The sequence below is a fragment of the Gnatocerus cornutus genome, chromosome 4, assembly GCF_029298725.1.
Source record: "Gnatocerus cornutus isolate USDA-ARS CGAHR chromosome 4, icGnaCorn1.1, whole genome shotgun sequence".
NCBI classification, from domain to species: domain Eukaryota; kingdom Metazoa; phylum Arthropoda; class Insecta; order Coleoptera; family Tenebrionidae; genus Gnatocerus; species Gnatocerus cornutus.
Genome location: NC_142236.1, coordinates 20,227,530 through 20,252,626, shown reverse-complemented (window position 1 = coordinate 20,252,626; position 25,097 = coordinate 20,227,530). Strand labels below are relative to the sequence as shown.

Here is a 25,097-nt window from a genome sequence, read left to right as displayed (position 1 = left end):
TGGCTCACTTTAGATTGTAACAAAAGTCTTAATTGGAGAAATTGTCACTTTGTGGATGTAAATTAACGATTTCAGGTGTCCATAAAGTGCAACATGCTCGTGTTAATCAAAATGAACCTTTATAAGAGTGAATGAAGTGACTTGTGAAATTTTGGTGTAAACGTAGTTTGCCACTGCGCTGTCAGAATTTTGAAAACTAACTTGATAAAACAGCGTTTTTTTCGCAAATTAACACTATTTGCATTAGAGTTAAAATAAGAACTCAGATATTTGTATCACAGTTATGTTGAAAACAAAATGAAATCGCGAATATTTCTGCAAGAACTCAAAAATCGCTAAAAATTATACTTCTTAAGCGTCGCGACGCCAACCAAACCGTGATAAAAAACAAATTTTTGCGTCAGCTTCTAGACCTTTGTCAACTATGAGCGTATGCAAATTTTCAAAATTGTTACTATAAAATTAAAGACGATTTTGGGGGTGGACCCAAGTGTTGCCGGACCCTGTATAATAATTCGCGGAACACCCAGTACTATGTACAAAAATAAACAATCTAAGTATATCCAAAACCACGCATTATTCTTAACCACACCGATTTTGACCAAAATGTTTTAAAACAACAGAAATATTATTTTAAATCTGAGTGCTTGCTTTGAAAAAGTGATACATGACGTCAATGTATGTACTTAAGATTGGAAATTCAAAGAATCACACCTGTCGCTCAAGATACCATCAGAAATTTCAAGAGTTTTGGATGATAAAATAAAATTTCGTTAAAATTATTTCACAATAGTCGTTCTTACTTTAGATAAATTTAAGGTAAAGTTCAAGTTGCAATCATTTTTGTTTGAAGTGCATGCTATTACTAAAATTTCAGTACAAATTTTAAAGTTTGTGCTCAATAACAAATTAGTACTTTTTGATATTATACAGAGTGTGTCCGGAAAGTGAACGCACCATCTTGAAAGGAGGTAATTGGGTGATCTCCCAGAGTACCAAAAAAATGTAAAAAGAAATTTCAGACTCTATGTTCCCCTAATAATTTAAATTTCTAGTATTCAAATTCATAGTAACATTGCTGTTGTATGCTTTGGAAAAATGATAATCTGATAATACATGATGTCACCGTAAAATTTACAAGTACATACTTAGATTTTAGAAATTCAAAGATTCACACGTGTGGCTGAAGATATTATCAGAAATTTCGAGGGTTTTGATAACATTTTATTGGAACAATTACTTCAAAATGGCCGCGTTTACTATATATAACTTTAGATTTAGTTCGAAATCCATTTTCATCATTTTCACTTGGAAGGTGTGTCTTTACTAAAGTGTCAGTGAAAAGTTTGAAGTTTGTGGTTAATAATAAATTAGTACACTTTTTTAATATAAAGTGAGTTAATCTAAATTCTACCTTCCTGTAATTAATCGGTAAGTAATCAGACGACTAAAATTGCTAACTTTTGCAAAATATAGTCATCTCAAACAAAGGAAATTTCATCAAATTTCTCGTAACTCCGAAGCTCGAATTAAGAGTTAAAAGTCAGAACTTAGAATCATTAGAGAAGTAAATAATTGTTAGAGTTATTCTATATTGCACAAGTGGTTAAATTACAATTAAAACGTAGAGTGCGAAAGATTCATTTCGTACAAGTAGTAAAAAAGCAAAATCAAACAAGTTTGAAACATGACAGTTTTACCAATTGATTAATTGACTTAATAATTGACTGAATAATGCCCATACTGAGTTTTTCTCAAATTTAGCGGTTGGAATTTGAGCAGTCAGCACAAATACGTGAAATTTCACAAAACTCGATAAATTGACAAGTTTTAACGAGTTTTGTCTTCCAACCTTTGTAAAATCTGTTCAAAACTTCACACATGAGTAAGTTGTTTTAATAGTTGTTATAACATTTGCTACATTGATTCGTCTACAAAATCCTACCGTAAACTCAAAAATTTGTTTTTTTCTTGCAAACAAAGATGATATAGTACATTGAAGGCACGACGGGCGTTACGACTTATCCCTTTTGGGCTAGAGGCCCTCGCTTCGACGCTCTTGACTTAGGGCATTATTTATCTTATACCACCTTAGGTACCATAATTATTATAACAAACATGTATGTACTTGAGACCAATTTGTGTAAAAATTTTTTTTTGCTTTAATAACACTTTTTTTCGACCAAAATTTTGAAAAACTTTATAAGCAAGCTTTGGAAAAGTGATAATACATGATGTCAACGTCAAATTTATACAGGGTACGGCAACACTTGTGTCCACCCCCAAAATCGTCTTTAATTTTAAAGATAAAATTTTGAAAATTTGCATACGCTCACAGATGACAAAGCTCTAAAAGCTGACGTAAAAATTTGTTTTTTATCACTGATAGTTTTGGCGTCGCGACGCCTTAAAAATGTAATTTTTAGTTAATTGTGAGGGTTTGTGATATCAACCCCTAATTTATTTTTTTTTCAATATAAATGTGTTAAAAATACCTCAGTTGCCATTTTAGATTCAATACGAACTGTCTTCAAAATTTGAGAAAATAATGCTGTTTAATCAAGTTACTTTCCAATTTCATTACGTCAAAATTAGGAACTACGTTTATACCCATCTGTCAACATCTTGTGTCCCAAATAACATCTATTCTTTGGTTCGCTATAGATTGTAACAAAAGTCTTACTTGGTGAAATAGTCGCTTTGTCGATGTTAATTAACAATTTCTGATGTTCATAAAATGCAACATGCCCGTGTTAATCAAAATTAACCCTTTATAAGAGAGAATAAAGTGACTTGTGAAATTTTGGTGTAAACGTAGTTTGCCGCTGCGCTGTCATAATTTTGAAAACTAACTTGATAAAACAGCGTTTTTTTTTTTTAAACAATTTGCATTAGATTTAAAATAAAAACTCAGATATTTGTTTCACAGTTATATTGAAAAAAATTGAATTCGTGAATATTTCCGCAAAAACTCAAAAATCGCTAAAAATTATACTTCTTAGGCGTCGCGACGCCAACTAAACCGTGATAAAAAACAAATTTCTGCGTCAGCTTCTAGAGCTTTGTCAACTATGAGCGTTATGCAAATTTCTAACATTTTATGTTTAAAATTAAAGACGATTTTAGGGATGGACACAAGTGTTGCCGGACCCTGTATAAATATACCGATATTAAAAAATTAAAAATCCACACAATGTAAGTAATTTCATAATAATGAAGATGTAGATACCGGGATTTCAAGAGTTTTGGATGATAAGATAAAAATATATTGAAATTATTTCACAATAGTCGTTTTTAGTTTAGATAAGTTTAAAGTAAACTTCAAAATATATACAAAATCTATACAAAATATATATAAACGATATTATTTTTACCGCCGACCGTCAATAGAGCCATGCATTATCATAGTGATTTTCGGAAACAATCACTTTATTTGTTAAGCACTTTAGCTAACGCTAATATTTATCAGCATTGCCATGACTGTATGATATTAACAGAAATTGTTTCAATCACTGTCACGGATCAAACAGTGAACGTTTTGTCGCGAATAATTTATTTAAACAATGAAACAAGATATTGAGTGCCTCCCCCCCCCTCTGAAAGTCAGAAGAAATCATTAAAAACCTCTTTAGAAATTCTACTACAAGAATCAATGGTAAAACTAGGTGGCCCTCGGAATTCTGTAGATCTCTTTTTTCGTGAACCTCGCTTTTCCGTGGCGTTGGATTTTAATTTGAGATTGTTTATTTGATATACTATGAGACAAAGATGGCCTCGGAAAAATTAGGTTTACAAAAAAACCGAGTTCTAAAGAATTCCGATGGCCACCTAGTTAATTGCATTTTGTCATTTAACATTTAACAAAGAAAGTGTTAAGATAACTTCATATTTTGCGGTTTTCGTTTTTTGAAACTCTGATAGAAATAATTACGCATGGCAAAATGTTGATTTTCCTGAAAATTTTAGAATCAAAAAAAGAATAAATGGTTTTAAAGTTCTAAAACCAACGCGCTTCGCTATTAAAAATTTAACAGTACTACGCAGAAAATTCATAAATCAGACAGGCTTCGTCTTTCGTGGTTTCTGAGTCTATTGCAAATTCTATTACTCATACAATAAAAGAAGAAAAAATATAAGACACACGGTGTAGTCTCCCATTTGGGCACCACGTCATAGCAAGAAAAAAATATACAACAGAATCTCGCAAATTTATATAAATTGGTGAGTTTCTATGAATACAGGCGATTTCTGAGTTGAAATGAGGCTGTTGTAAATCAGTAATAATCATCTCCTAATTACCCAATTTACGATTTTCTTTTGTGAATGTGATGCGGTACGACTCTCGATCTTTGTTCAAAACATCTGATGACAGGGGTGGAAAAGGAAAACAACAAACCATCGACAATAGAGCAGCAGTTACAAAACTGGTCCAAAAAAGATTATAAAGAATAACAGAGTTCGCTCTCTTACTAAATTTCTATTTAATCAAAGAAATAAAAAAAATTATAAATAAATAGAATATTGACGTAGCCATGATGTTAACGGAGATGATTGAAGTTACAAAATTTGTCCAATCTTTTACGGTCGCTTTTGCGTTTGAGAAGCTCTGCTACCTGTCATGGGTCCCAACCATTTTATGACTTAACAGAAATCGCCTGTAAATTCGTTAAATCGCAAATAAACATTGCATTTCTATATTCACGATAATAAGAATTATTATATATACACTTTCGAGATTTTCGCTGTCATATTTAAAATGGACATACAGAAAAATGGTCGAGTCAAAAAACTTTAGAACATTTTGAGATGTGAGCAATAATTATAAATGGGTTACAGTAATTTATATTTTGGGATCCATTGTTTGGAAACGACCTGTTTGTTTAAGTTTATTCATTTATAAATTGGTATTGACCAGGATTTTGTCGCTGATTGTCTTGTGATTTTGTCTAACTTCCCCTGATTTCCGTGTGATTTCGTCTAACTTTCCCTGATTTTTTTTTGATGTCGCGTCTAACTCCTGATTTTCTATTGATATCTTAATGATTTTCCCATATTGTGTGTCTGGTGATTTCTTATTGATAAGGTGACTTGTCAAAAATGGCACACACTTAACTGCCTTTTATTTTCTCGCTAATTTCCCCTGATTTCCTTTTGATTTCGCCTAACTTCCCTGATTTCCTTGTGATTTCGTCTGACAATCCCTGGTTTCCTATTGAATGCCCCTGATGTTCTAATAATTTTCCATCGATTTCGTCTGACTTTCTTTGTTTTTTTGTATTTCGTCAAAGCTTCCCTGATTTCGTAATGAATTCCTCTGATTCATAGTGATTTCCTAAGACTAACACACTGATTTTTCAGGAAGATTAATCCTAGAAGTTAATATTTTTCAAAAATGGCATACGACAAACTTCCCTTGATTTCCTTGTGTTTTCGATTAACATTCTCGGATTTTCTTGTAATTTCGTCCAAATTCCCCTGATTTTCTTGGGATTTCGTCTAATTTTCCCTGATTTCCTAGTGATTTTTTTTGATTTTCTAATGATTGGCCCCCGATGTTCTAATATTTTCTCCTGATTTTTAGTGATTTCCTCTAACTGCCCCTGATTTTCTAGTGATTCTCGAGCATTGATAAGCATACCCGCTGTTTGCAAAAAAGGTTTATTTACGCTTTTTCTTGAACTCATGCAATCACACAATAGATTCTCAGTTTAAGAAGAAAAAATGCTGTTGATAATTTTTCATGAAATTCTCCAGTTACCTCTCAAAACATTCTTTTTTTACCGAAATAGGGACCTAAAAAACTCATATAGCTCACTCAAAGCAAATACTTGTATCCGAAACATTTCGCATTCTTCATTCCTTGTGAATTTATTGTTTTCTTCGAATTCATATTTATTTATCGGTTCATTTACAGTGAAAATTATTTTAACAAATCCTTATATATCTCCTCCTTATCTCTGCTTGAACAGTGTCTTTAAGTCTTAATTGGAGTAGGTACTCACTACACAATAGTACCAAACTACCGAATAGCAGATTTTGTTATTGATGAAAAACATCGGCAAAATGAGCCACCCGGCTATCCCTGTCTGATGGTCGGTTTTTTTTCTGGTGACAAAGGGTGTGGAGTGGATGTCGATACTCATAAATACTTATAAATAACAAAACGAACTCAAGTGCTATGGTGGTGTACTCCTTTTGTGTAATAAGTACCCTAATTAAGTAATACACACTTGCATTTTTAGTCTCTCAAATACCTATTTACTGGTTTAGAACGATTAAAAGTCGGTCCAGTCGTAAATGGTACTTAGGTGTTGGGGTATTTATGATGAACAATTCGTTTTTTTTGTTAAACTACAATAAAACGACCATCAAGACTTCTTAATCCCTTGTTAATTTATTGTTTTAGTCAAATTCATATTTGTGAGTATTAATAAGCAGATCCGCTGTTTGCGCTTTTTCCTGAACTCATGCAATCACAATAGATTCTCAGTTTATGAAGAAAAAATGCTGTTGATAATTTTTCATGGAATTCCCCAGTCACCTTTCGAAACATTCTTTTTTTACCGAAATAGGGACCTCATTTAGCACACTCAAAGCAAATACTTGTATCCGAAACATGCGTGAAAAATCGTATTTTTTGTAAATTGAGAGTACGTAATCAATTAATTAATTCATTAATTAATTAAGCCATAAAGTCATGCCAACAACAGTTCAATTAATTAATTAATTAATTAATGTCAGATTATATTTTCTTCACAGCTCGGACTGATTTTAAAAAGTGCTGTTTTTATCGAGGAAAACTATATTTTATGTACTTGACGTATAGACGTACTTTTTGGGGTATTCAAGGTTCTGATTTTTTTTGTTAAACTACAGTAAAACGACCATCAGTATGTCCGGTCCAATTCTTCAGAGATTTCGCATTCTTCACTCCTTGTGAATTTATTGTTTTCTTCGAATTCATATTTATTTATCGGTTCATTCGTAGTGAACATTATTTTATCCAATCCTTTTCTCCGCTTGAACAGTTGTTGGCATTACTTTATGGCTTAATTGGAGGGAGTACTCTACACAATAGTACCAAACTAGCGAATAGCAAATTTTGTTGTTAATGAAAAACAAGTAAAATGTGCCACCCGACTATCCCTGTCTGATGGTCGTTTTTTTTCTGGTGAGAAAGGGTGTGGAGTGGATGCCGGTACTTATAAATACTTATAAATAACAAAACTAACTCAAGTGTTGTGATGGTGTACTCCTTTTGTGTAATAAGTACCCTAATTAAGTAATACACACTTGCATTTTTAGTCTCTCTAATATCTATATACTGCTTTAGAACGATTAAAAGTCGGCCGAGCGTAAATGGTTCTTACGTTTTTGGGTATTTATGATGAACGGTTCGTTTTTCTTTTTTTGTTAAACTACAATAAAACGACCATCAGAACATCTTAATCCCTTGTTAATTTATTGGTTTCTTCGAGTTCATATTTGTTTATCGCGACTATCGGTGTGTGATGGTCGTTTTTTTAGTTGTGGGAAGGGAGATGGGGTGATGTCGATTTAGAATTAAGAATTAAATTATGAAGAATATTTTATTTATATCATCAGAACAGAATAAGTTAGGATTTATTTGTAGATATGTTTTTTTTTGTAACTTGCCCCTGTACCAAAATCACACGCTTGCAATAAAATTTCCATGGGTAACTGTTTCGAGAAATATCCCAATATGCGAAAAATTAATGAAAAATCGTCTTGTCTCGAGAGATAATAGGGTACGACTTTGTTGTAGTACGTCGAGAATGGATTAAAATTTAGAATAACGAAATTCATTCATTACGTTCGGTTCTTTGATTATCCTTTAAGTAATAAAGTCTTCGTCACCCGAAAGGGGCGGTCTAGTTTGTTTACCACTTCAGATCCCGAGAAAAGAGGTAAAAAATACTGGTCATAACACTCGGGCAATATTTGAAGCTCCGCTGTCAAGTTACAGTTACAGCAGATACCAAATAGTTAACTACACAAAAGCATTAAACCGGTAAATTAGCAGATTCTTAAATTTTCTTATTGTTTACTCCTTTTGTGTAATGAGTTCCCGCAATTGAGCCTTACACACTTGCATTTTTTGTCTCTCTAATTGTTATTAGACAAAAATACGTGTACAGGGTAACCGCAACGTACGATGGTAAAAACGGAATTGAATTATAACAGGGTGGTGGTGGTTTTATATGAGTTCTAACAGATAAAAATGGGTTAAAGACCAAATGTCTAATGGGGGTCGCATCCGGATCAAAGATCAAATACATTATTCTATTAGAAATACAAATTAAGAATATCTACCCGGATCAAAGGGCAGACGTCTATATTAGGGTAGTATCAGGAGCATAGGTTAAACTTAGTTATCAGAGATAAACCTACCACCCACTATACTTTAAGGCGAGTGCCAAGACATTTTTCTTATGGAGAATCCCATGTAAAGTATCGTCTAAATATTTCGCTTATTTTTTCATGTATCAGTTTCGTTCTTATTCTCAACTGCTTGTATTCATATTTTCTTCTAAAACTAAGAATCAAACATTGGAAAAAACATTTAATTTAAAAGTTAAAGGACTTGAAAACTCGATAATTTAGGGGTAGTTTTACGAATAGAAGTATATGTCCGATTTTTGTGAATTTTTAAACTTAGAATTAGTAAAGAATACTTTCAAAATCACTTTCCCGCTAAATTTAAATCGATATCATTAAAATTGGTCTAGTTATGAGTGAGATAAACTAAAAATTTTTCAATCGAAGCTCTGAGCTTTGCAGATAATTTACGACTAGGTTGATTTATAAGCGTACCCTCATTTGCGGTTTCTTGACCAGCTTTGGAAGTTGTAAATCAAGAGATTTCTTCTAACATTTTTACCTGCTTGTTTCGCACAGGGGATAAAAAAATGGTTACAATTAGAAGAGCGTTATTAAAAGTGCTAATAAGTACAAGCACATCGAACTTTCATAATGCTTGATGTATGAAATTATAGAAACAACTATGTAGTATGAAAATTCATTTAATTTATAGTCATGTTTTCAACTAAAGTCTTTCAATGACACACGAATTAATTTCTCGACTATTTCACGGAGTTGGACGTAAAATTTAGAAAATGAAATTTAATAAAATAGTAATTTATTATTATTTTTCTTATTACATATTTTATTATTTATGTTTATTTTTTTCTTATTTCACTAGAATTTAAAAGTTCATCAATGAATAAAAAATGTTGAATGAAACAAAATTGTTTTGAATGGTATGACTCTATGGAGCGACCTGACCGGATGCAATTTACATAATGTTTGCAATATTGGATTAGAGTTTATCTAAGAAACTGACCGGAGTTTTACTAGGTGATGACAATTTCTTTCATTTTGCCGCCGGCCGGTTCAACTTTTACTGAAAATCCCACTAAATCTTGTTCCTTTGAGAACAATATAAATTTTTTTTGGGAGAATAAAAAGGTTGACTTCTGGTAACTAGAAAAAAATGGAACATACATTGTAAATTCAAATCATAATTGGTATTACCAAATCCAAGGGCAGTTAAGAATAACACGAAAAAAAATGTGTATTCTGGGTGTTTGGTTTGGACAAGAAAGTGATATGAAATATGAATATATTTATGAAGACACAACTTTTTGGAAAAAAAATGGAACCAAAATTGATTAAGTTTTATTTTGATCACATGTTGCTGGAATTAATTGACTCTAGGAAACAAAGATTGTCTATTCCGATCTGCCGTCATTGAGTTTGTATTACCTATGTATTAGTTAATTGTCAATATTGTAAATAAGTACCTATTATGTAAATACCACTTTTCTTATAAATACTTACTAACATGTACATATTATACACATTATTATACTGTGTATTTTATATCTTTTGAGTATACCTTTATACCAAATACGTATCTATTTGAAAACAAATAAAATTAAACATAAAACAGATAAGTTTAGTTTTTTTTAGAAAATTTCTGTTTGGCATTCTAATATTAAATAATACTTTAATCTATTTATTATTTGACTAGTTAAATTATTTTTTGAACAACGTACTAATGTACTTACAATTTTAAAATAAATTTCTTTGATTCATATTATTTTACCCATGAAGAAGTATTTCTACCAGACAGAGGCAAAATAAGCATTTATCATTTTACAATCACTTTACGATAGCCCAGTAAGGGGTGTTGTAAACAGAGGTACCGCTTGACAACCTTCCCGATGTGACAGCTCAGCTCGAATTCTGACCAGCGACGAGTCTTGGCACTCGCCTTAAGTAATATGAATAAAAAAAATAATTACAAATACATAAAATCTTATTAGTGATTATAACATAATATCTACTGCCGCCGAACGATTAAAAAATCAAATCGACGGAGTCGTAATAAAATTCGTTATTCGTCGCGTCAATTTCATTTATCTGTTGTACTTTTGCATAAGTATCCTTAAAAAGAGCCTGTTAGATACTTGGTATTTATGCAAATTTTTTATACAGAGTATCAACAAATGTTTGTCCATCAAATGATGATCTGTGATTAAACAATGAATTCGCGCTTCCTGATTTTTAAGTGTAAGTTACGCATACATACCCAAAACACATCTTGATGGTCAAAGAGATCCTGTATTAAAAATAAACCGAACTCGATTAAATAAATCAAATCTCCGCTAATGTTTTCTTCGTTGCTCGGACCGATTTAAATAAGTGCCAAGACAAAAAAAAACCGCTACCGTACATGTTGTGTGTACAAAAAAATCAGACCCTTTTGAGATGTTCATGACTGTCTCTCGACTTAATGGTCATGATTTTGTCCCCACGAAACCGACGTACGGCGAGGTTCCAGAAAACACAGGACTCGTACCCCGAGTTTTAAAAATTTATTTCGCGAAAACTAAACGGCCGAAGAGGACGAAAACCGGCCAGTTTGTTAGTTTGGAAACTCGTCGATTTTTCTAGCGGGGCAAAAGGAGCGAAAAAAGTACGGTTCAGGAGAAGATAATTTTGAAAGTACGTACACGCTCGAACTCGAACATCTCAACTTTAGAGTGAGGGTTACTCTACACGTTTTAGTATAGAGTTAAGTTAATTAATACAATCGCCAGTATGACATCTAATTATGAAATGGTTTAAAAAACATGGAACGACAAAATACTGTGAAAACGTTTTACTGGCGTATTTTTCCTATTTATCTGAAGAGTATTCTCCTTCGCCAATGTGGTCCTATTATTCCATGGTGGAAGCAATCCTCATAATAAAATGCAACACGTTATAATATCTTAATTTTTCATTATTATTAGATTATTATTTTTACGGTTGGCGATAAAATTTTGTATGCACCACTTCAGTAAAATGTCTATTGAATTCATCGGTTACTTACTTCGCTCGCTATGCTCTCTCGGTTGACAATTCAAATTCGTTCAATAAAAAATCATTTTACTGACTTGATACGCAAATAACTATTACTTGAAATAAATTCGTGCCTTCATTAAAATTGCAGTGCAAAGTTCGAAGTTGGTGCAAATTTTCAAAATATTATCTGCTAAATTAAAGACGATTTTAAAGGTGATCACAAGTGTTACTTCCAAAAGTTTTGCGTACACTTCAAGTGACACAAACTATTGTTTTAAAATTGACTTGACCGAATAATATTTATACTGAGTTTTTACGCAAATTTAGCGGTTGGAATTCAAGCAGTCAGCACAAAATATACGTAAAATCTTACAAAAGTCGCTAAATAATCAATACATTAGCAAATTTTAACAAGCTTTTCCTTCCAAAATTTCAAACGCTGTTCAAAGCGGGGGTAAAGTTGTTCACAACAGTTTACAATTTTTTTTATACAGAGTCCGGCAACACTTGCGTCCACCACCAAAATCGTCTTCAATTTTTAAAGATAAAATTTTGAACATTTGCACACGCTTAAATAATTGACAAAGCTCTAAAAGTTGAAACAAAAATTTGTTTTTTCTTACTGATAGTTTTGGCGTCGCGACGTCTTAAAAATGTAATTTTAGCCATTTGTAAATAGCTATTACCTACTATTACTAACATTATTTTTATTGTATTTTTAGCACTGTTAAGTTGGCAATTATGGAGAACAACACAGATGAAGTTAACAAACTGAAAGAGCAAATTAGACAATTACAAAAACAAGTCAAGTTCTTAGAATCCCAAAAGCAGTCGAGCACCACCTTAAAACCTGAAATTGTGGTAAGTTGGTTTTGCAGTGTTGTCTCAGTTACAACTATTACTTTTATAATAAAAACATAACTAATTTTGAAAAATTTAACAGAACACAAAAGAAACCATAACACAACTAACGCCTTTCCAACAAAGTCTCATCAATGAGCCATCAGCGCAGCCGTCGACTTCAGCTGCAAAGGACACACACTCCGTCAAAAATGTGAGTTGGTTTAGCAGAAGGAGGTCGAATATCGATCAGATAATATAAAACAAAAACAATACTTTTAAAAATTCAACAAAATTTTTAATAAAACGTGAACTTTATTCTTTTCCCAACATAATAGCAGCAACAAATCTTCTGTATTTTAGTAATATAAAAGTGTAAAATAAAAAAAAAGAAACTATTGCTTGATCGATATTTCCCTCCTATAGTCGGCTAATATTGATCAATGTCTGTTTGCATGATTGGTTGATTAACCATGTCGTGTCGGATAAAAGTCTTCAAAGGATGGACTTTTTAAAGAAACGCTCATGAATTGACCAGGTTTACTCAATGTTGTAATGAAACTGCGTACTATTGCAGGTGGTAATTTGCATCTGCTTTAAGAGACGACAACACCTACTATATCTCCTATACCATGTTTAGTTTGTGTAAAATTAAGATGATCGATATTAGCCGCTGATCGGTATTCGACTGCGTTTCCCTACTACTATTTCCGTCAACCGTTTATTAATGAGATTATTACTGCACGATTTGAAATAATTTTTAGTATTGAGCGATTCTTTATGTATACGCAGAGTGAACCCAAATAAAATGCAAAGATTTTAACCACAATATCAGACACAGCTGTAGATAATAATTCTCCAAAAAAATCGAATTTCGAATAGGGCAAAACCTCGCCCGCATTACCCGTTATGGAACTGAATTTAAGCACTGTTTTCCATCAACTGCAAAAATCGTTTGAATAAAAAACATTTACGCTTACCTTCACTTAATCACAGATTTTAATGGCACGACACATTTCAAAAATTGAATATGGCAAAAAATGAATTTGTTTGAAGTAAATGGAGCCTTCAAAAAGGCCAATATTTAATTCGATTGGTTCTTAAGGTGACATATTTCGACTCGCTTTATGGACCAATCTACAATTTTAATTAGAAACGAATTAATGAAAAAGTTACCTGAAGTTATTACAAAAAATTAGCAAATTCTCTTAATTGGACAATCCAGAATATCATCATCACGCGTAAATTCAATTTTACCCGTAAACAAATCACTTTTTATAAATTTAAGGTCATCATAACACTTTTGAAAAAACTACTAGTAAAGAATAAAAAATCTGACTCAAAGTAGTTTGAACAATTTGGCAGTGCAAAATTTTTCTACCACGATTATTGCTAAACTGAGGGGAACTCCGATAAAGGCATATTTGCTTCTGATTTATTAGCGTTTTTATTCCCATATTTTCGATGACCTGAATTGAAAGTGAACTTGAAAACTGCCCTTCAGTGGCGCACCCTAATTTTTACAGAAAATTTGAATCTTTTTTTTGGAAACGGTAATGTTTTGGAACGCTAAATTTGGTCATTATCTCAAACTGCGTTGTCTGATATTGGGGTTAAAATCTTTGCACTTTATTCGGGTTTACCATGTACAGTATGTCCCCTGATTGAGTTCACAAGAAGAAAAAAACTTTATTTTTTATTTTACAAAAAAATGACAATGGAATAATATTTTTTGCTTAATTTAAATAAATAAATCATTAATTAAAACTTAATATTATCAAGCTCTGTTGTTAAAATCGAAAAAAAAACAAAAAATTACGAAGAACTTTTTTATTTTTAATTTTGCAAAAAATGTCAAAGAAGTAAAATTTTATCTTAACTCAAACCAATTTCTACTATTTGATTGACTCATTACCTGTTTCAGCACATAGTTTAATTCTAACTCGTAATTCTATAAGACTGTTTCGAATTTCCTCAATTATTGTTAAGGATGCAACTGCATTTCTTATGCAATTTTTTAATACCTACACATTATTGGGTTAGTTTTCTTTAACGCACTATTTGATATTGTGAATCCACAGCCTGCTATTATTTAAATACGATTACAAAATTTAATAAATAAAAATATGAAAAAAATAAGTACAAACTAATAATTTTTTTGTAAAATAGAAAATAAACTTTTTTTCCCTTTTTTTGTGAACCTAATCCGTGGACATACTGTATACTACTGAAAATCACATGTTCTCAATATGTTCGTGCTTTATAACATCTCGACTATTAATCGTCCTAATTAACCAACTTGTTTGTTAATTAACTCATTTTTCATTATTATCAGGTCGTCCAAACTTCTGAAATTCACATGACATCTAAAAATCGTGCTTCACCGGAGGAACATGTATTCCCAGCAACAAAGAAGTGTACACGCGCTACAGAAAATGTAAGTTTTAGTGCAGTAGAAACATGAAAAACCATTTCCAAAAATGTTTACATTTTGAAAATATTTCAACCAAAAATTCTACCAAAATAAACACAACTTTTTGGTGTTTCTTTTAGTTTCCACAATTCGAAAAGCAAATTGGAACTGTCGATTCCGGGAGAGAGTTTGAGAAACTAATGTGTGGGTTTTACGCTCTAAAATTAAGTACCAACAGTGACGTGGAAAACTTTGAGATGACTTCAAACAAAGTGAACTGCGGAAATTTTGATGATATTGAAATGAAAGTTATTTTTAAAAATGGGTTGAAACGAAGATTTTTACTACAACTGAAACATAAAGACAAGACACAAGTTTTGGAAAAGAAACATTTCGAGACAAAAAAAGATTTTCAAGCTAAAAAATACTTGGATTCTATTTCTAAGATTACTGATAAAGAAGATGGCGATGTTTTCATTCTTTATACCAACAATGCAGTGGATGTAAAAAGCGACACAGTTTTATCTGGAGGAATTGAAGTTCGACCGTGCAAATTAGATGACGAAAATATTTTATTGAATACCTCGAAACGATTAGAAAACACAGTTTTGAAATTGAAAAAAGCAGATTTTCAATTTTACCTTTTGTCGCAACAGTTTGATTTAAAAACCGCTGAAACTGAGCTTAAAGAAAAATTAAATGGTCTTGTTTTCCGTGAGTTGTACGCCGAGTTAAATCACTTTCTACACGAATGGTGGACTCAAAATTACGTTTTGACCAAACGAGATTTTGTTGCGAAACTAAGTGAACTAGCATTTTCGCCCTACATCCAACAACTTTCGCCTGAAAATGCCAACGACAAGACGGAAAACCTTAAGAAGGCAATAATGAACTTTGAGCTTACTATCGTTGAAAATAAATGTATTAAACTCCCATGGCACGTAGAGAAAAATGACGAGTTTACTAAGTGCACGAAAAAGTTTGCCTTGTCGAAAAAAGATGCGTCCACATCATCGAAGGTGTCATGGCTTCTCGAAAAGGCACCACTTGTGGTTAAAGTGAACAAAAAAAACGAAAAAATGGTTCAGTCCGTGTTAAACCTTCTCCAACCACAATTGCATGGGAAGAAAATTCTTCTAATTGGAAATGTGACCAAAGCTGATTTTAAGGAATGGGACATTTTCGAAAGTTTAGAGGACTTGACTAGAAAATCGATACCTGAAAATGTTCGCGTTCAGATCATGGAGAATTTTATGATTTCGCTCCAAGGAAGATCCGAACTCTCCCTCCAGGAATTCGTCAACATCGATCAAGAGATGGCTCAACATATAAAAACAAAGGAACTGTTTGAAATGTCTCAGGAGAAGTGTTATCTTATAGGGCAGAAACACGAAGAACTTCCAGAATATCACGTTTCTAGAAGTGTTCACTTTCCTAGAACGAAAAAGATTGTGCAGGAAGAAAACATTTTTGATAATCTTGACAACAAATTGAATGTTTTCTGTGCGGCGCCTGGAATGGGCAAATCGAGAATGATGAATGTTTTAAACAACAATTGTCCGTCTGATTCATGGGCGTTTTATGTCAGTTTAATTAACTGCAATCCACTTTTTGCAAAATACGAAGGGACCAAATTAGATCATCAGTTAGACCGCATTTCAAACGAAATTTTGATGTTTGGTCAGTCGGAAGACGTCTTCATCAAACAAATTCGACAAGTTTTAATCAAGCAAAACAAAGTCTACATATTCCTGGACGGTTTAGACGAAGTCGACAGTAAACATGTCGATCTTGTTCTAAAATGCGCTCAACATATGCGTAAGAAACGTCTGAACGTCTGGATCTCATCGCGAGAAAACTTACGCGAAAAACTGAGTCACACTCTAAAAGTCGAACCCTTAGAAATTCAAGAACTAAGTGAAGAACAGCAGGAACAGTATTTACACGAAAGACTGCAGAAACGATACGAAAAAGAGCAAATAGAAAAGATCATCAGCGCCGTTTTCAAAAGTGTGGACGTCAACAACAGTCGCCAGTTGCTTGGAATTCCACTACAGCTGCACATTCTCAGCGAAATATTCCTGCATAACACGAATGCGTTTGAAGTTGAAGGACAAAGCATGTTTGTATTGACGAAGATGTATAAGTTATTTTTCGAGGGCAAAAGCCAAATAAAACATGAGAAACTTGGTATTGACAAGAGTCTTAAAAGTCAGCTCGGGATGAATTTTGAACATGATTTGGAACAGTACGAAATCCCAGCATTGGTATCATGTTTGGATTATTACGATTTGGAGAAACTAAAAATAGACGTAACCAAAACCAAAGATTTTTTAAGTACGATCAAAGAACAAGGAGATAAAATCGGAATTGTAAGCAATGTTAATCAACACGACTTAAGTGAATATTTACGTGAAAGAAACTTTGAAGATGTGGTAATATTTCAGCATCAAACTTTTGCCGAATATTTCGCGTGTACTTGGTTAAAGAAGAACAGAGAGAAAGTAGTACTTTTAAAAGACGTGTTTTTCACACCAAGATACGACAACTTGAGGAAGATCTTCGACATGATGATGGCTGAAAATAATCCTCTGCATTTGGCTGTTATTTATCAAAATCTAGACGAAATTGAAAAACTCGCCCCCACAAAGTGTGACGAGAAAGACGAAGGCGGTAGACTAGCTTTTCATTTAGCTTGCACTTACGGCAATTTCTTTAATTTTTTCAATTTGCCAGACCGTTTCGAACTATACGAAGTGGAACGTGCAACAAGTCTTTATATGAATATGGTTGATATGTTGTCTAAAGAATTGAAAGATGCGCATCAACGAGACAATTTATTTCAGTTTAATTGTTTGAAATATTCACTTTATCGAGAGAGTTTATATCCGATGGAAAGACTTGTCGAGATGGACGTTTTGAAATTTGAAGAAATAACCAAAAACATTCGTTTACATGGCGTTAATGTTACAAGTTTCGCAGTTTATGTATCGGCGTTAGGTTACATCAATTTGTTTAAGCAAATGTTACAAGAAAACCCAAAATTGGCTTGTGAACTGTTATCTAATAATCATCATAATTTCTATTTGTTACACATGGCCATTAAAGGTTGCACAAGTGATGATTGCACCAAAGAGAGAAAACAAAATATCGAAATAGTTGAAATCATATTAGACAATATAAAAGACAGAAATATAAACAACATGTTTATGAAATATGACAATGTCGAGTACAATCCTCTAGATTTTGCTTCTTACCACGGATGCTACGACATGTTTGACACGTTGATACAAAAGGGAGCAGAGTGTAGTGGTGGAAACACAATTCTGCATCATTTGGGGAAAACGCAAAATCTTAATGAAGAAGTGATACAAATGGTACAAAAATATGACGTCGACATCAAAGCTCAAAATGCTAAAGGTCAAACTGCACTTCATCTGACACTCGAAAATCGTTCTAGTAATGCCCAAATTTTGATCGAAAATGGAATGGATGTTACTATTCAAGATGAGATGGGCAACACGTCATTGCACTATCTAATGGAAAGTAAGGAAGAGAACACAGAAATGTTAAAATTATTGATAACGAAAGGAGTCAACGTCAACGCTCAAAATAAAAAAGGGAAAACTGCACTTCATCTCGCAATTGAAAAAAAAATTTGGAAAAGCGCTAAAATTTTGATCAAAAATGGAATGGATGTTACTATTCAAGATGAGATGGGCAACACGCCATTGCACTATCTAATGCAAAGTCGGTACGGGAACACAGGAATGTTAAAATTATTGATAACGAAAGGAGTCAACGTCAACGCTCAAAATAAAGAAGGGAAAACCACACTTCATCTCGCAATCGAAAGAGATTTTTGTAAAAGCGCTAAAATTTTGATCGAAAATGGAATGGATGTTAATATTCAAGATGAGATGGGCAACACGTCATTGCACTATCTAATGGAAAGTAAGGAAGAGAACACAGAAATGTTAAAATTATTGATTACGAAAGGAGTCAACGTCAACGCTCAAAATAAAAAAGGGAAAACTGCACTTCATCTCGCAATTGAAAAAAAAATTTGGAAAAGCGCTAAAATTCTGATCAAAAATGGAATGGATATTACTATTCAAGATGAGATGGGCAACACGACATTGCACTATCTAATGCAAAGTGAGAAAGAGAACGCAGAAATGTTAAAATTATTGATAACGAAAGGAGTCAACGTCAACGTCAACAATCAAAATAAAGAAGGGAAAACTGCACTTCATCTCGCAATCGAAAGAGATTTTTGTGAAAACGCTGAAATTTTGATCGAAAATGGAATGGATGTTACTATTCAAGATGAGATGGGCAACACGCCATTGCACTATCTAATGCAAAGTCGGTACGGGAACACAGGAATGTTAAAATTATTGATAACGAAAGGAGTCAACGTCAACGCTCAAAATAAAGAAGGGAAAACCACACTTCATCTCGCAATCGAAAGAGATTTTTGTAAAAGCGCTAAAATTTTGATCGAAAATGGAATGGATGTTAATATTCAAGATGAGATGGGCAACACGCTTTTGCACTATCTAATGCAAACTGAGAAAAGTCTATTTTACCATCAAATGCAAAGTAAGGAAGACAACACAGAAATGTTAAAATTATTGATAACGAATGGAGTCAACGTCAACGCTCAAAATAAAGAAGGGAAAACTGCACTTCATCTTGCAATCGAAAGAGATTTTTGTGAAAGCGCTAAAATTTTGATCGAAAATGGAATGGATGTTACTATTAAAAATGAGATGGGCAACACGCTATTGCACTATCTAATGCAAACTGAGAAAAGTCTATTTTACTATCAAATGCAAAGTAAAGAAAAGAATACAGAAATGTTTAAATTATTGCTATCGAAAGAAGTCAACGTGAACGCTCAAAATGAAAAAGGGAAAACTGCACTTCATCTCGCAATCAAAAGAGGTTTATGTGAAAGCGCTAAAATTTTGATCGAAAATGGAATGGATGTTACTATTCAAGATGAGATGGGCAACACGTCATTGCACTATCTAATGGAAAGTGGGTACGAGAACACAGGAATGTTAAAATTATTGATAACGAATGGAGTCAGCGTCAACGCTCAAAATAAAGAAGGGAAAACTGCACTTCATCTCGCAATCGAAAGAGATTTATGTGAAAGCGTTAAAATTGTGATAGAAAATGGAATGGATGTAACTATTCAAGATGAGATGGGCAACACGTCATTGCACTATCTAATGCAAAGTCGGTACGAGAACACAGAAATGTTAAAATTATTGATTACGAAAGGAGTCAACGTCAACGCTCAAAATAAAGAAGGAAAAACTGCACTTCATCTCGCAATCGAAAGAAATTTTTGTGAAAGCGCTAAAATTTTGATCGAAAATGGAATGGATGTTACTATTAAAAATGAGATGGGCAACACGCTATTGCACTATCTAATGCAAACTGAGAAAAGTCTATTTTACTATCAACTGCAAAGTAAAGAAAAGAATACAGAAATGTTTAAATTATTGCTATCGAAAGGAGTCAACGTGAACGCTCAAAATAAAGATGGGAAAACTGCACTTCATCTCGCAATCAAAAGAGATTTATGTGAAAGCGCTAAAATTTTGATCGAAAATGGAATGGATGTTACTATTCAAGATGAGATGGGCAACACGTCATTGCACTATCTAATGCAAAGTGAGGAAGAGAACACAGAAATGTTAAAATTATTGATAACGAAAGGAGTCAACGTCGACGCTCAGAATAAAGAAGGGAAAACCGCACTTCATCTCGCAAGCAAAAGAGGTTTTTGTGAAAGCGCTAAAATTTTGATCGAAAATGGAATGAATGTTACTATTCAAGATGAGATGGGCAACACGTCATTGCACTATCTAATGCAAAGTCGGTACGAGAACACAGGAATGTTAAAATTATTGATTACGAAAGGAGTCAACGTCAACGCCCAAAATAAAGAAGGGAAAACTGCACTTCATCTCGCAAGTCAAAGTGGTTTTCTTGAAAGCGCTAAAATCTTAATAGAAAACCATGCAGATGTGACAATTTTAGACATCACAAATTGTACAGTTTTCCACTACTTAATGCAAATAGAAAACAAAAATCTTGAAGTAGCGAAATCTTTAATGATCAAAGGTCTCCACCTAAATGCTCTCAACAAATATGGTCAGACCGCATTACACTATGCTTGCTGGTATCGTTGCTTTAGAAATGTGAAATTTCTGCACAGCCGCAACGCTGACTTTACAATCGTTGATGACCGCGGATTTACACCGTTACACTTTGCAGCATCTTCTGAACATGAAAACATTCAAATAATGGATTTCTTACTAAAACTGGGTATAAACATCGACGCTCGCACTAAGCAAGGTCGCACTGCAATTAACATAGCTTGTGAAGTTGGATGCTTTGAGAACGTTGCACATCTCCATAGTCTAAACGCTGACTTGGCAATTGATGATAATGATGGGAACACTCTTTTACACAGTGCATCACAAACAAATGATGCAAACTTTCAGATAATAAACTTTTTACTACAGCGGAGTCTTGATCTCAATGCTTGCAATAAGAACGGACAAACGTCTATACTTGTTGCTGGTAAAAACGGTTGTTTAAGAAACGTGAAGTATTTGTATGGCAAAGGCGCAGATTTAACAGTCAGAGATAAGAACCAAAAAGACATATTCGATTACGTACAGAACTGGAACAATTCCTATGACAAGGAGGGACTATTAAGATACTTAAAAGGAACGGAGTCTGGATTTAAAGTAGACATTATTAGTTGTTGGTCTGACAGTAGTAGTAGTTGTTGGTCTGATGAACTATCTTCCGAGGTATGTGTAAAATATCTTAAATAACCAGCATAAATAGACAAATTGGTTTTAGGAATTTGGATAACATTTCTTCAGGCAAGCTGAAGTACCACCAACCAGGAAAATTGGTCAATGTTTTCATCCCCGCAGAAAACACTATACATTCCACAACATAAATAGCCTCAACGAAATCAAGGAAGAAATAATGCTTTTTAAACCAGAACGTCCCCTGGAATAGACCTTATAACCAATAAAATGCTCAAATTATTCCTCAATAATTATGATTACTTTTATTTTCAACGTCATTTTAAGCCTTAAATATTGGCCTAAGCTGAAATTATTCTGACGGTAGGTGTTTTTGGTTCCCTTCTTTATTTACAATGCACACTCAAACTTCATCTTAAAGAAAGACAAATATCACCAGGCTTTATAAATATGTTGTACATATTAATAGTATCCAAGAATGTTTCATTTAAAATGCGCAAGTTCTCTACTGCCTCCGACATAACCGGAAGTGTCATAAAAATAAAAATATTTTTATTCGATTCGTTTTATTTTTTCATTTGTTCTTGAAATTTCAATTTTTTATCGTTTGTAATTTTTGAGTAAAATGTCGAATGCATTACGACATTTTCAAGTCCCTCTTAACGCTTCGACCAAAAACTTGCCATTTTGAAGCACGTTGTGTTTTTTTTCAACGACCGACCCATTTTTATGGCGTTTTTGACGGAAGATATCCACCAAAAACTTGATCGTCAAGAGTTTGAGCTCAATTAGCTTGTTGATGTTGAGGTACTTTTACTTGACGCCCGTTTTTGTGAAAATCCTGGATTTACCGCATATGAGTTGTCATCCTGCAAATTGACAGGTTTTCCGAAAGATCAAGTAGATCAAAGAAACGTTTCTCCTGATGTGTGGGGAGATGGAAATTTAGTTTGTTCTCCTGAAAAAGACTAATAAAAACGCTTCTTAACGAAAACTGAAGACGTCTTCGCGTTTTTCTTTTTTTAGTTCTTGTTGATGATTGACAAACTCTGCATCGAAATCTTCGTCATAAATAAGTGAGTGCCGTCGAAATTTTAATTTTTGTTCTAAATTTACCTCTTGACTTTCAAAGTGACGTTATTTCGGTGGCAAATTTTAGACTTCAAAATAAAATTCAAAAAGTACAGAATTGTAGGACAAAATCAGTTTTTGCCGCTTGATTTTTAAAACTGGCAATATCTTTAAGTCAAATTTAAAGTTTTTGTTATTAAAAATTTCAGAATTACGCGAAAACTACGTTGTTTTTTAATATTCCACAATCGAGACTGTTACCATTTCCAGGCCGCTTAAGTATAAGCATGCATTCCAATTTCAACATCCGAAGGAGACAGTTCTCGTCTTCGGATAAACACAAAATTCAATAAAGTAATACAACTTTTAAGCAAGTGTATCATTAAAAGCCAGATACACGACATTACAAATTTAGATTTTCTAATTAGATGTCTAAATTTTGATTTTTTTCAAAATTTTTGATTATTAAATTACTAAACTCATTTGTAGGAGAAAGCATGAATCAAAGGAATCAAGATTTGTAAAAAGATGTATGAAGAAGACAGTTACCCTCCCCGGAAGGATACGTCCCGGAGACTGCCAGAGGAAGACAGTAGGGTAACGCAGAGCACGTGCCATGTGGAGATAGGGAAGAAAACCCTACTTAGATTGGCAAAGGGGCAGAGTGCCAGTATTACACTCTACCCACCTAGGAATTTGAGCGAAAAAGTAAGAGATTAAATTAAGGTAAGTAGACAGGCACAAAAAAGGAGAAAAAACGGGAAACTTTTTTGACAAAAATAAAAGAGGGGAGCTTTAAATTTTATTCGGGTTGAAAAATATGGGTAACGCGCTTAATGAAACAGCTGATCGAAAAGTGAAGGTCGGCCAGACAACAACAATATCATGGTCGCATTCTTGTTGTCAGCAGTTTTAGAGTAAGATAATCCATGTAAACGTCAGACTAATTTGTAATTAGCTTGTAAGGTTGGATTATGAGTTAAATCTATTAGTTTGTAATTGTTGTCTTTTGTTTGTCCCCATCACCGATGGACCCTCTGAGATGTCACGACAAGACCGACTGTCCTAGTGGTAGGCTAGAAGAAACATCACACTTCCAGGAGTGTCATCAAAGAACCGGAAGGCGAAGTGGAGGCAGAGTGACCTCAACGGAACCGAGAAGAAACTGCGGATTTGAAAGGGACAGCTTCAGGTCAATGCTACTTGAGTTGATACATGGTGCCGAAGGAGCGGCGAGAACAACGAGATCGACCATTCTTTTTCCCTGTTTACTTAACCTCACCCTTATTGAGAATCCTGTAACCACGCAACTTTCCTGAAAACCTAAGCAAGATCCTTTTGAGTAAGAGCTCCTAAATGGTCAAGGAAAACGTATAACCCAAGAGAAACCAAGGTAAAGCCTCACTCCAAAGCAGTACAAGTTTACACACCTAGAAGGACCCGTCAGTGCAGTTGGAAGGGTTCCCACTCCGAGGTGTGGGGAAATTCTGCTTTGTTCTTCTAGTCGAAGCTAGTGGCAGGATGTAAAGAGTCAACGTTTCCGGACATGAGGGAAATGCGGCACAGAAGAGGAGATTAGGCATAAGATAGAGATGTAAATGGTTAGGATAATATAGTTAAGGTTTAGGCAATAAGTTAATTGTCAGAACAACAATTTTTAAAGGATCAGCAGTTAATAATAAATGCGACGACCAACAGGTTAACTACCTTTGTACGTTGCACCAGGTTTTCGCAAGTGGCTTAGCTAGCACTCTAAAACGAAGGACTAGCAAAGTAATCTTGCGGAAACGAGGTGACATGGGCGACGTACAAAGAGTAGTTAGCCAGTAGTAGTAGTGGTTATTAAGGTAGCGAGTGAGTTGTGATCCAGTGGGACAATGCCAACCCCTACCGATATATTGTAATTATTTTTGAGTTTATTATATTCTAGTGTTTATCAATGTAGTTAGTAGGAAAAGTTAGGAATAAAACGATAAACACTCCTAAAACTGTGTCATGATTGAAAGACCCCGTCAAGACGTGACACTACTTTAACTTCTCCGCTGTCTCTCATTGGTCGCCGTAGGACCTTCAATGACATACCGTTCTTATTTTAAAAATTTCAATATAAACTTTAAAAATTGTTTCTTTTTTCACAATTAGAGCAAAGTAAAATGGTTCCAGAATTTGGAATAGGCATTTTCATTCAACTTTCATTAAAATCCAGAAAATTCAATTCATAGAACGAAATTAAAAATTCAAATCTTCAGGTAATAAATCTGCCCAAATCCACAAAAATATATTTTATAATATAATTCAAATATACTTCAAAAGTTTAAATCTACTCACAGAGATAAGAAACGTACCTAACTGCATTCATTCACGTCTGTTTTCATACAATGATAGGTTCATCTACATTTATCGACTACTTTATTAAAATTAAACCACATTTATATGTGTTATTTAGTGTTCAAACTGAAAGAATTGGAGTAATTAAACCTGCTGGTTATTATCAAATGTAGCAGTCCGTCTGGTGGTTCGGCGTTTCAACCAGCTTGTCCGCCCAAATTGGAGCAGAGGGTTGTAAACCAAGGGTGCAATAGGATTTGCAAATT

General features: G+C 33.6%; 1 protein-coding gene across 2 annotated transcripts; it reads left to right on the top strand.

Annotated features, from left to right (window-relative positions):
• The first annotated feature begins 1,313 nt into the window (after positions 1-1,313).
• LOC148176636 (uncharacterized) lies at positions 1,314-24,491 on the top strand. 2 transcript variants are annotated; one of them, XR_015769953.1, is made up of 7 exons: positions 1,314-1,431; positions 12,096-12,234; positions 12,317-12,427; positions 14,549-14,650; positions 14,767-21,468; positions 21,521-21,795; positions 22,993-24,491. XR_015769953.1 is itself a non-coding variant. In XM_088034230.1 (6 exons), the coding sequence occupies exons 2-6, from the start codon at positions 12,115-12,117 to the stop codon at positions 21,530-21,532; spliced, it is 7,047 nt and encodes a 2,348-aa protein (XP_087890356.1). In that variant the 5' UTR covers positions 1,314-1,431; positions 12,096-12,114; the 3' UTR covers positions 21,533-21,990. The 2 variants fall into 2 exon arrangements, 1 of the variants encoding a protein (XP_087890356.1); XM_088034230.1 differs by lacking the exon at positions 22,993-24,491 and having other exon boundaries at positions 21,521-21,990.
• Positions 24,492-25,097: the final 606 nt, after the last annotated feature.